Source organism: Macaca nemestrina, chromosome 9 (genome assembly GCF_043159975.1).
Source record: "Macaca nemestrina isolate mMacNem1 chromosome 9, mMacNem.hap1, whole genome shotgun sequence".
NCBI classification, from domain to species: Eukaryota; Metazoa; Chordata; class Mammalia; order Primates; family Cercopithecidae; genus Macaca; species Macaca nemestrina.
In genome coordinates this window covers 64,225,826-64,238,472 of record NC_092133.1, presented here as the reverse complement: position 1 = coordinate 64,238,472, position 12,647 = coordinate 64,225,826, and the positions used below count along the sequence as shown (strand labels likewise).

Below are 12,647 nucleotides of genomic sequence, written 5' to 3'. Positions count from 1 at the left end.
CAAGGCGTATGGAACAGCTGTCTTTTTGTAAGAAAGGGACCGAAATATGAACATACATCATATGCCATGTATGTTTGTTTGTTTTTGTTTTTGTTTTTGAACAAAAACTCTGTCTCCCAGGCTGGGGTACAGTGGTATGATCTTGGCTCACTGTAACCTCCACCTCCCGGGTTCAAGCGATTCTCATGCTTCAGCCTCCCAAGTAGCTGGGATTATAGGCATGTGCCATCACACCTGGCTATTTTTTGTATTTTTTTTTTTAGAGACGTGGTTTCATCATGTTTGCTAGGCTGGTCTTGAACTCCTGACCTTAAGTGATCCACCTGCCTTTGCCTCCCGGAGTGCTGGGATTACAGGTGTGAGCCACTGCACCTGGCCATGTATGTTTTTAAAAACACAATAATTTAAAATTAGTAGGCAGAACAAATGTGCCTTGCCTTATAATTTTTTACTTTGGAATCTAGAAACTGTTACATGTAATTAAAAAGCAAAATTATGGCTTGGTGCAGTGGCTTACACCTGTAATCCCAGTGCTTTGGGAGGCCAAGACAGGTGGATCACGAGGTCAGGAGTTCGAGACCATCCTGGCCAACGTGGTGAAACCCTGTCTCTGCTAAAAATACAAAAAATTAGGTGGGCGTGGTGGCAGATACCTGTAATCCCAGATACTCAGGAGGCTGAGGCAGGAGAATCGCTTGAACCTGGGAGGCGGAGGTTGCAGTGAGCCGAGACAGTGCCACTGTACTCCAGCCTAGGCAACCGTCTCAAAAAAAAAAAAAAAAAAAAAGGCAAAGTTTTATATATATATGTAAAAATTATATGTAAATTATATACATATTAGTCCTTAAAAATGGAAAACTAACAAGTTGGTGACACAACTACACAAGAAAGAATTATTTTAGGTGATTTTAAAATACAGCATTTTGCTGTACATCACTGGGGGAAATATGCTAAGGATAAACTGAATCCACAAAGAAATCTTAAACTGCATTCTTTTCCTTTTTTTTTTTTTTTTCTTCTTTTTTTTTGAGACAGAGCCTCACTCTGTCACCCAGTCTAGAATACAATGGTGCGATCTTGGCCCACTGTAGCCTCCACCTCTTGGGTTCAAGTGATTCTCCTGCCTCAACCTCCTGAGTACCTGGGACTACAGGCATGCGTCACCACGCCCAGCTAATTTTCTGTATTTTTAGCAGAGATGGGGTTTCACCATGTTGGCTAGACTGGTCTCGAACTCCTGACCTCAAGAAATCCACCCACCTTGGCCTCCCAAAATGCTAGGATTACAGGCGTGAGCCACTGTGCCTGGCCCTTAAACTGCATTCTGTAACTTTTTTTTTCCCTGAGATGGGGGTCTCACTCTGTTGCTCAAGTTGGAGTGCAGTGGCACAGTCATAGTGCACTGAAGCTATGACCAAATTCTTGGGCTCAAGCAGTCCTTCCACCTCAGTCTCCTGAGTAGCTAGAACTACAGGCATGCGCCACTGTGCCTGGCTGATTTTTTATTTTATTTTATTTTTTGTAGAGATGGTGTCTCGCTTTGTTGCCTAGGCTGGTCTGGTACTTCTGGTTTCAAGTGAGCCTCCCACCTCAGCCTCCCAAAATGCTGGGATTACAAGTGTGCATTCTGTAGTCTTACTGTTAGAAGTAAATTTGCTATTATCTTTTTTCCAATATGTTACATATACATAGGAGAAAGCAAAGAAGTAGTTATTTTACTGTGTTATAAACTATGATTTTCAACTTAAGAGAAAAGAGATAGATGTAAAACTATAGGAATTAAGTTAAAACCTTGTGATCTTTACTTTGAATTGCAAGTGTTAGTATGAACTCTTTATTTTTCTCCAAGAATATGCTTTTTGTTTTGTTTTTGTTTTTGTTTTGCCATAACCACTGAAAGGTCCTAGAAGTAATGAACCATGTATAATCTGGACACAATGATAATCCCTTGATTGTTATAGATTCTCCACTAAAAGGAACCAGGGCTTCTTAGAAAAGAGTCTGATCCCATGTCTGGGACAAAAAATATGTATAAGAATACTTTTGGGCATTTTGTGTTATAAAAAAGCAAAGATTACTGTGGTCCTGTCAGAAGAACAACCTGAAGGAGCTTTCACTGGATATGGAGAAGAAATAATGACTGCAAAAAATGGAAAACATCAGATCGATAAAAAAAATTCATGAGTTTGTAATGATCTTCTCTTCCCACAAATCAATATAAGCAAAACTTATTGCTTACCTTGGGAAGTTGCTAGGACAACACTCATTTTTTTTTTTAACTGGTCAATAATGGGAAAGAATCAAGTATTCTGCCTTTCATTTGCAATTTGCATTTTAGGTAATTTAATAGTTAATGAGTCAAATTATTTATAGAAGAATTTCAGTTCATAACTGTAGGAAAAATAATAAAACTAGAAAAATCACCATTTTAGACTCCCTGATGAAATAATGGATCCAGGCAAAGACCATTAAGCCTAATGGGGATGTATCAGGCTGACATTCTTTGACTTATTTTTATTTTATATATATATATATATGTATATATTTTTTTTTTTTTTAATTGAGATGGCATCTCACTGTGTTGCCAAGGCTGGAGTGCAGTGGTGTGATCTTGGCTCACTGCAGGCCTCCGTCTCCTAGGTTCAAGTGATTCTTCTGCCTCAGCCTCCCGAGTAGCTGGGATTACAGGCGCACACCACTATGCCCAGCTAATTTTTGTATTTTTAGTAGAGACGAAGTCTCGGCATGTTGGCCAGGCTAGTCTCAATCTCCTGACCTCAAATGATCCGCCCGCCTCAGCCTCCCAAAGTGCTGGGATTATAGGCGTGAGCCACCGTGCCCCACCTGACTTACTTATTTTTAACTTCACTAACAAAGCAGACATATGCTTTGTGACATGATGCAATAAAATAATCAGGAAGATTTAAACATGGCTATTGATTTTGTGAATGTGATAATAGTATTACGGTTATATACTTTTATCTCTTAGAGATATATGCTGTTGAAGATACATACACATTTGTGGGTGAAATGATATGATGACCACAGTTTGCTTTAAAGTACTCAAGTGTTTTTTGTTTTGTTTGAAAATACCCCCAAAAGGGAAAGGGAGACACCAGTGAAACAAAATAACCAACCTTTTGCCAGTTACTGAAACTGAGTGATGGTTATATGGTGATTTACTATATTTTCTCTTTACCTTTGTGTATTTGCTTGAAATTTTCTATGATAAAACAAGAAAAATGAATGTTCTTATATAACAGTATGTAATAATGCTATTAAATGATGAAAGCAGGATATAAAGTTGCATATATAGCTACAACTATGAAGAAAAGCAGTTGAACTGAAGAATACTAATTGTGATTGTGTTATCACAGATTTTTTTCCAATACAGAACTTCTAATTTAGTTATGTGTTATATGTTTTTTTGTTTGTTTGTTTGTTTTGTGACAGAGTCTCGGTTTGTCGCCCAGGTTGCAGTTGAGTGGCATGATCTCGGCCCATGGCAACCTGCGCCTCCTGGGTTCAAGCGATCCTTCTGCCTCAGCGTCCAAAGTAGATGGAACTACAGGCGCCCACCACCACGCCTAACTAATTTTTTTTTTTTTTTGAGATGGAGTCTTTCTCTGTCGCCCAGGCTGGAGTGCAGTGGCGTAATCTTGGCTCACTGCAAACTCTGCCTCCTGGGTACAAGCAATTCTCCTGCCTCAGCCTCCCAAGTAGCTGGGACTCCAGGTCCGTGCCACCATGCCTGGCTAACTTTTTGTATTTTTAGCAGCGACGGGGTTACACCTTGTTAGCCAGAATGGTCTCGATCTCCTGACCTCATGATCTGCCTGCCTCGGCCTCCCAAAGTACTGGGATTACAGGTGTGAGCCACCACGCCTGGCCCTAATTTTTGTATTTTTAGTAGAGACAGGGTTTTGCCATGTTGGCCAGGCTAGTCTCAAACTCTTGACCTCAAGTGACCTCAAGTGATCCGCTTTAGTTAAATGTTTTTATGAGGAGTTTTTTTTTTTAAATGACATCTGTATATTGTAGTAACTGTATGCTAAAAATTGCTATAAGGCCACGCACGGTGGCTCATGCCTATAATCTCAGCACTTCGGGAGGCCAAGGCAAGAGGATCGCTTGAGCCCAGGAGTTCGAGAACAGCCTGGGCAACACAGGAAAACCCCATCTCTACAAAAAAGTAAAAAAATAGTCAGACTTGGTGGTGCATGCCTGTACTCCCAGCTACTTAGGAGGCTGAGGTGGGAGGATCACCTGACTCCAAGAGGTTGAGGCTGCAGTGAGTTGTGATTATGCCACTGCACTCAAGCCTGGGTGATAGAGCAAGACCCTGTCTGAAAAAATAAATAAGTAAATAAAAATTGCTATATTTATGCACTCTGGTTACATGTACTCTTTTTGCAGCGCATCTATGTAAGGCAGTAACTACCTTGAAAAGTGAAGATACCATTTTTAGGTTTTGTGAAGTTTTGTATATGTACTTGGAATCCAGCAAGACAGTATAATGATAATGAAAGGCAATGCAAATAAATAATTATTTGTATCTCTTCAGTGTCTACTTTAAATATTTTATAATGGTGAAAACATCATTACCTGGAATTCTCATAGTTGTATGACATTTTACTTTGAAAGAGCCGTCTATCTGTTAAATTATGAAGACAGTTCTTAGAAGAGAAAAACCTGAGTTTATATTAAAGATTTGGACTTATTTTTCTGGAGATCAGTTATTTTCTTTATTATGCCTTCTAATGATAAGGGGTTTTGTCTTTTTTTAGGAAGGTGGAGTGTTTACTTTTGGAGCTGGAGGGTATGGTCAGTTGGGCCATAATTCTACCAGTCATGAAATAAACCCAAGGAAAGTTTTTGAACTTATGGGAAGCATTGTCACTCAGATTGCTTGTGGACGGTAAGGTGTTATATAAAAGAGCATTCTGGTCTCTAAACTGCAGTTGTTTAGGGATTGCTTATTGAATTGTTTCAGGGATCCTAATAATCTGAGGAAACACGTTCTCCCTCCAAATACCTATTTTGCCACTGAGGAGTCATAGTAACAGGAGAAACATCTTTTTTACTGTTATTTTATTTATCTTTATTTGAACAGATTTGGCTGAGGCAAGATGTTAATAAGGTATATGTAATATTATATTTATTGTATTTGATATTGCACTCGAAAGTCTTCTTTCTTTCTTTCTGTTTTCCACGTTTTTTTCTTTTCTTTTCTTTTTTGGGTGATAGAGTCTTGCTATGTCACCCAGGCTGGAGTGCAGTGCCACAATTGTGGCTTATTGCAGCCTCAACCTCCTATGCTCAAGTGATCCTCTTGCCTCAGCCTTTTGAGTGACTGGGACTACAGGAATGCACTACCATGCCCAGCTAATTTTATTTTTTTAATTTTTAGAAGCAACAAGGTCTCATTATGTTGCCCAGGCTTACCTTTTTTCCTTAAAGGGTGAGGAGATTGACCAGTTAATTAAGACAGAATTAATGTGATGAAAGTTTGATTGGTATAATTAAACCAATTATTTCCTAATTCTCCTTATTCTGAGTTCTTGGGAGTAAACAGAAGAGTCTTTGGCATTGAGCTTCATCTATTGATTCTTAGGTCTTGGGAATAAATAGAGGAGTCTTTGAGTTGAACTTCATCTTTGGGGGAACTAAATTGAGCATACTCCCAAGTAACAAAATGTACCTTTTTTGACCACTTAATTTAATTTTGATCAGCTTGCTTAATGTTTTTCTACCTTGTATGCATATCTATACAATAGTTTAGTTTTATCAACTGTTAGCTTCAAATGCATGTAATCACACTGTAAGTATTCTTTGGTGATTCTTTTTTTCCTCTTTAATGGTATCCTGTAGTTCCCCTAGGCTCTCTACATTTTTTAAGATCTCTTTCTGTTCCACAGACTCAGTAATTTCAATTGTCCTATCTTTATATTTGCTGATTTTTCTTCTGCTTTCTGAAATCTGCCTTCAGATCTCTTTAGTATGTTTTTTATTTCAGATATTGTACTTTCCAACTCCAGAATTTTTTTTTTTTAGTTTTTCTTTTTGATTGGTATTTCCATTTTGTTCATAATTTTTTTTTCTTTTTACACGTCTTACTCTAGTTATTTGAGCATCTTTAGGATGTTTGATTTAGTCTTTGTTTTTTAGGTCTGCCATTTGACCTTTCTCAGGGGTAGTTTCTATTGTTGGTTTATATTTTCTTTGAATGGGCCACCCTTGCCTGCTACTTACTACATAGTAACAGGAAAAACATCTTTTCTCCTTGTGATGTTTTTTGAAAACTGGATATTTAACTCTAGTAATGTGGTAACTGGAAATCAGATTCTCCCCCTTCGCCAGAGTTTGCTGATTTCTGGTTTTTGATTATTGTAGGCTGTCTCTGTGTCAGGAGTCACCCTGAGGTATAAAAATGAGGTCTTTGCAGATCTTTTCTTAGCCTCTACCTTTCCCTGCTAATGCACAGTGACTTTCTAAATTCACCCATAAATGTGGTTGCTTTTTAATGTTCTAGACCTTAAATGCCTGGTTCCCCAAAGAAATAAAGAAAAAAATGAAAGGTGGGGGCGAAAGGAGAGTGGAAGAAAGAAAGAGAAAGGCATCAGCCCTTTGAATTCCTTGGAAGTCTCTTTAGCCAGAATGGGAGAGTGTACAACAGTGATTGCCTGCCTTTCTGCACCTTGACGATCAGAAGCACCAATTAGTGATCAGGGCACCAGTTCCTAAAAGGGACAAAGTCCTTTTTGCCCACCCTGGCTTCTACAAGTTGCATACAAGCTGCTCCTGAAACCTGTTCATGGCTCCCTTACACAGGAGTAAGGAATGGGTAACTGCTACCATGCTATGATCTGAAATTGAAATTAACCAGAGTTTGCCATCCACCTCTTCTCTTGGAAATAACAAACCTGTGCATAGACTCCAGAGTTGCAAAATGGTTCTGTAGGACAGATTCTGCCATTGTAATTGTTGTCCAGGTGGGAAACAGATTCTTGGTGCTTCTTATTCCACGATTTTCCAAGAATCCCCTTGTCTAGCTCCATTTTTGAAAATCCTTCACCCTCCTACTGTATGGTGTCACTGTTGCCATAAGTTGGTATATGTACATGGATCTCTTTCTATGATCTCTACTTTTTCAATCTATATGCCTGCACCTGTGCCACTTAAACACTATATAGACACCATAATAACTTCTTCTATTTGGGGTAAAGTGACTCTTTGTTATTCTTCTGTTCTTTAAGAATGCTTTGGCTGGATTGGGTGCGGTGGCTCACGCCTGTAATTCCAGCACTTTGGGAGGCTGAGGCGGGTGGATCACCTGAGGTCGGGAGTTCGAGACCAGCCTGACCAACATGGTGAAACACCGTCTCTACTAAAAATACAAAATTAGCCGAGTGTGTTGGCACATGCCTGTAATCCCAGCTACTCAAGAGACTGAGGCAGGAGAATCGCTGGAACCCGGGAGGCGGAGGTTGCAGTGAGCCAAGATCGCGCCATTGCGCTCCAGCCTGGGCAACAAGAGCAAAACTCCGTCTCAAAAAGAAAATAAATAAATAATGCTTTGGCTGATGATGACCTTTATTACTTTCATATAAATTTTCGCATAGGTCTGTCAAGTTCTCTCAAAGAAAAAAAAAAAGCCTTGTGGGATTTTGATTGGCAATGCATTGAATCTCTAGGTTAATTTAGGGAAAAGTTGTTGTCTTTATAATATTAACTTTTCTAATAATCAACTTCCAAACTTCTTTAATGTCTTATAATAAAGTGTTTTAAAATTTTCATCATAGAGGTCTTGTATATCTTTTCGCAGGTTCCTAGGTTCGTCTTTAATGGTATTATATTTTTATTTCCACTTTCTGAGGAATCACTGGCATGTAGAAATAGTTGATATTTACATATTGATTTTAAATACAGCCACCTTGCTAAACTCTTAATAAGTTACTCATGTACATAGTCATATCATCTGTGAGTCAATTCAGTTCTGTTTAGTTATTTCTGTTATTTATACTTAATGTGTTTATATAATTGTCTTAATGTGCTGGTTAGGACACCATTATAATGTTTACTGTAAACATGTTTCCTTTCTGCGGGAAAACTTTCAATATTTCACAGTTAAGTATAATGTTTGCTGTAAAGATTTTTGTAGATAACCTCTATCAGACTAAGTAATTTGCCTTTTATTCCTAGTTTTTTTTAAATTGTGAATGGATGTTAAGTTTTTAATGTTATTTTTTCTGTATCGAAATGATTTATGATTTTTTTTCCTTTAATCTGTTAATGTGGCATATTGATGGATTTTTTTTCTAGTTCACAGCTTTGTTTTTCTGGAATAACTTCAATTTGGTCAAGTATTATCCTTTTTATTTAGTGCTGGGCTTGATTTGTGAATATTCTGTTTACTATTATTTATATTTCTGTTTATCAGTGAACTTGATCTATAATTTTTTTCTTATTATTCTTTTCACCAGATTTTATTATGAAGGTTTTCTAGTCTGATAAAATAACATTGAGGAAAGTACTTTTGTTTTCTAATTCTTGGAAATAGAACAGCTTGAAATGTTGGTAGAACTTGTCATTAAAGCCATTCGTGCCTAGCATTTTATTTTTTAGAATTTAAAAAACATTCTTCAATCTATTTAGTGGCTATGAGATAACTTTTATTGTTTCTTGAGTCAGTTATGTGAACGTTAATTTTTTTCTAAGAATTTTTTTTCATTTTGCTTAAGTTTAAACTTATAGACATAGGCCAGGCATGGTGGCTCACGCCTGTAATCCCAGCACTTTGGGAGGCCGAGGCTGGCGGATCACCTGAGGTTAGGGGTTCATGACCAGCTTGGCCAACGTGGTGAAAAAAACCCGTCTCTACTAAAAATAGAAAAATTAGCTGGGCGTGCTGGCACGTACCTATAATCCCAGCTACTGGGGAGGCTTATGAGACAGGAGAATCGCTTGATCCCAGGAGGCGGAAGTTGCAGTGAGCTGAGATCGCGCCACTGCACTCCAGCCTGGGCAACAGAGCAAAAATACTGTCTCAAAAAATAAATAAACTTATTTACATAAAACTTATAATGTCTGTATTGGTCTCTTGTGCACAAACAACATGTCAGTGACATATAATAGTAAATGTTTATTTCTTACTTTGTGGTTCAGTAACGTGGTTCATCCTTGGGCCTTGGGCTATCTGGAGCAGCTTTTATTTAGCCTAGAGATTGACTGGGGCAGTTCTGTTTCAGGCTGCCTCTTCACTGGGTGACTTGGTTCAGGCTGTGTTTCAGCTCAGGTGGCTTTGTTACATGTCTCATTCTTGGGACTATACCAGAGGAGCAGTGGGCTGCCTCTGGTTATTCTTCTGATGGAGACAAATACACAAGAAGGCAAACTCAACTGTGCATTACATTTCAGGCCTTCTGCTTGCATCACATTAACTGAAATCTCGTTGACCAAAAGCAAACTATATGGCCAAACCTAAAGTTAAGGTATGGGAAATATAATATACAGCCCAACCACCATCAGGCTATAATGGGAATATGAGTGCTTAATACTACAGGGTGATGAATTTAAATCATTTTTTTAGGTGACATGTTTTGTTAGTCCTTTGTGAAATATCACAAATGATTTAATGTTATCCAGTTTTGTAATTCTTAATAGCCAAAATGTACATGATTTGAATAGTTATTCTTAGCTCTGTAAACCAGTTCTTTTCAGCAATTTTATTCATGTAACTGTTGGATCTGGGGTAAAATTTCGACTATTGAGTGAGATCTAAGGACTTAACCTAAACAGGAAATGTAAGTAGATATCTGGTATTTTGATCAGTTTGACTTCCAAGTAGTCAGTACTATAAGAAATATGTATTATTGGGCCAGGCGCAGTGAGTGGCTCAAGCCTGTAATCCCAGCACTTTGGGAGGCCAAGGCGGGCAGATCACAAGGTCAAGAGATTGAGACCATTCTGACCAACATGGTGAAACTCCATTTCTACTAAAAATACAAAAATTAGCTGGGCATGGTGACACATGCCTGCAGTCCCAGCTAGTTGGGAGGTTGAGGCAGGAGACTAACTTGAACCCAGGAGGCGGAGGTTGCAGTGAACCGAGATCATGCCAGTGCACTCCAGCCTGGCAACAGAGTGAGACTCCTTCTCAAAAATAAATAAATAATAAAATTTTAAAGAAAGACATATGTATTATTTCCTTATTCAATAATTGTCAAAAACCTCCTGAACAAAGCAGTCAGGATTACCAAAATGTCAGTGCATCAGTAGATGATCCAAAAGAAAAAAGTTTACATTCTAGTAGTATAATAAAGTGCTTTCGAGCTCTTACATCAAATCTAGAGCTTAAGGTAGTTCTGTTCATTCAGTGACTCTGAACCCCGCTTTATACTATAATCACACACATATATATGTACATATATTTTTGAGATATATGTACATATATCTTGCTCTGTTGCCCAGGCTGGAGTGCAGTGGCACAATCTTGGCTCACTGCCACCTCTGCCTCCCAGGTTCAAGCAATCCTCCTGCCTCAGCCTCCTGAGTAGGTGGGACTAGTATTGCAGTAATTTTTAAACTATTAATATGTTCCTTTGAAGATGGCTGCTTCCTGAGGGAGAGTATTAATCCGGCAGCGTAGCTAACTTGAAAACTCTTTTGAATCAAAACCCCTTTAAAATAACATATGTGAGTTTGCCAGGATGTAAAGAGAACTCCCCCTGGCAAAAACAATAATTATTTAGCTAATAGTTCTTTGTTTTAGTAATTTTGGCCGGGCTTAGCTGGGCTGCTCTCATCTTAGCTGGTTTAGATGATCAGTTGATGATCTGGCTAGGAGCTGGGAGTCTAGGATGGCCTTAGCTGGGGCAGTTTGTCTCTGTTCCAGATTGTAGATCATCCTTTAGCTGCTAACCGTGGTTTATTCTTATGATGGTAGAGCAGAATTCCTAAAGATAGTTAGGGAAAGAGTGTATAAGGCCGCTAGGTTTTGAAGTTGATCTGTTTAGTGACATGAGCTAATTAATACATTACCCAGATTGGCAAGTTCTTTCAGGGTAGCTCCAAAGTCAATTTAAACTAACAGCTTTGGTTTTCCAATTTCTTTGTTTTTGCCAGCAGTTTTTCCCAGCAACACTGGAAATCTCTTTCTCCATGTCTTAAATCCAAGTCCTAATCTATAGCTTGCTTTGGCCAGGAGAAACGACAGTGTCTGCGTTCTGAGCCTATGCCAAAGCAAGCTATAGATTAGGACTTGGAATTCTGCTCTACCATTATAAGAATAAACCACTGGGAGGCCGGGCGCGGTGGCTCACGCCTGTAATCCCAGCACTTTGGGAGGCCGAGATGGGTGGATCACGAGGTCAGGAGATCGAGACCATCCTGGCTAACACGGTGAAACCCCGTCTCTACTAAAAATGCATTAAAAAAAATTAGCCGGGCGCAGTGGCGGGTGCCTGTAGTCCCAGCTACACGGGAGGCTGAGGCAGGAGAATGGTGTGAACCCGGGAAGCGGAGCTTGCAGTGAGTGGACATCACGCCACTGCACTCCCGCTTGGGTGACAGAGCAAGACTCTGTCTCAAAAAAAAAAAAAAAAAAAAAAAAAAAAAAAGAATAAACCACTGCAATGGTCATATTGCATAAGATATGGGTATGGGGAGAGGGATAATTTCAGCCACTTTTATGAACAGTATGCCACAAATGGCAAAGAGTAGTTTAGGGCAAGAGATGAGATCTAAGACCTGATAGAAACAAGGGTGAGACCTGGAGATGCCATGTCCTCTCAATAAAACCATCTCATGGATAGGGTACACAATGAAATACTTCCGTGCTTGCATAAGGAGGCTTTTTCTGAGGAGTTGGATAGGTTTACTGAGAGTGGATTGGTGGGCCATCCTTAGCTTCAGTTCTGTGATTTCTTAGGTTTTCTTTCACTATTGTGCCTCCAGAGGAGTTTTGGTGCATACATATAGAGATTATTTTCCTCAGAAGAAAGGAAACGTTGTTTCTGTCATGCATAAGTGTGTATAACAATCTTCTGATTGGTACTAGGTTACTTCCCATTTCTTAGCCTAAAACTTCTTGGTGATGCCCAAATGGAGGACTTTCGTAGACCACAGCTGTGGACTAGAACTTGGCAAGGGGAGTAGTGGGGACTTCCTTGAACAACATAGTTAGATGCTACTCTGGTGCTGAATCATCTATCGTAAGGGATTTCAGTATAGACCTGGGCCATTTAAAATTTAAACATTAGTGGAAATTTTCTGGACCATGCTCATGCAGCCTGCGTGATGCAGAATTCATTCTGTAGATTAAGGCTGTTAACGAATATTTATACAGAAGCTTTGGAACTACAATTGGTTTTGTTAATTTATTTTTTGAAAAAAGATACCTCTTAATATTTTCTCTGCTTTTGTCATTGTAAATTGTTGGAAAGTAAAATTAAGCCTGAGGTTTTCTATCATTTTACTCTAGGCAGCACACTTCTGCTTTTGTTCCTTCATCAGGACGAATTTACTCTTTTGGGCTTGGTGGTAATGGGCAGCTGGGAACCGGTTCAACAAGCAACAGAAAAAGTCCCTTTACTGTAAAAGGAAATTGGTACCCTTATAATGGGCAGTGTCTACCAGATACTGGTAAG

The 12,647-nt window shown here is 39.0% G+C and overlaps 1 protein-coding gene across 11 annotated transcripts in view; it reads left to right on the top strand.

Annotated features, from left to right (window-relative positions):
• LOC105466126 (HECT and RLD domain containing E3 ubiquitin protein ligase 4) overlaps window positions 1–12,647 on the top strand; it is a 153,895-nt gene that overhangs the window by 45,141 nt on the left and 96,107 nt on the right. For all 11 annotated transcript variants that reach the window (XM_071069628.1, XM_011715102.2, XM_011715103.2 and 8 more), the window contains 2 exons: window positions 4,788–4,918; window positions 12,482–12,642. In XM_071069628.1, the coding sequence (XP_070925729.1) occupies window positions 4,788–4,918; window positions 12,482–12,642 (292 nt within the window). The remainder of the gene's footprint in view (window positions 1–4,787; window positions 4,919–12,481; window positions 12,643–12,647) is intronic.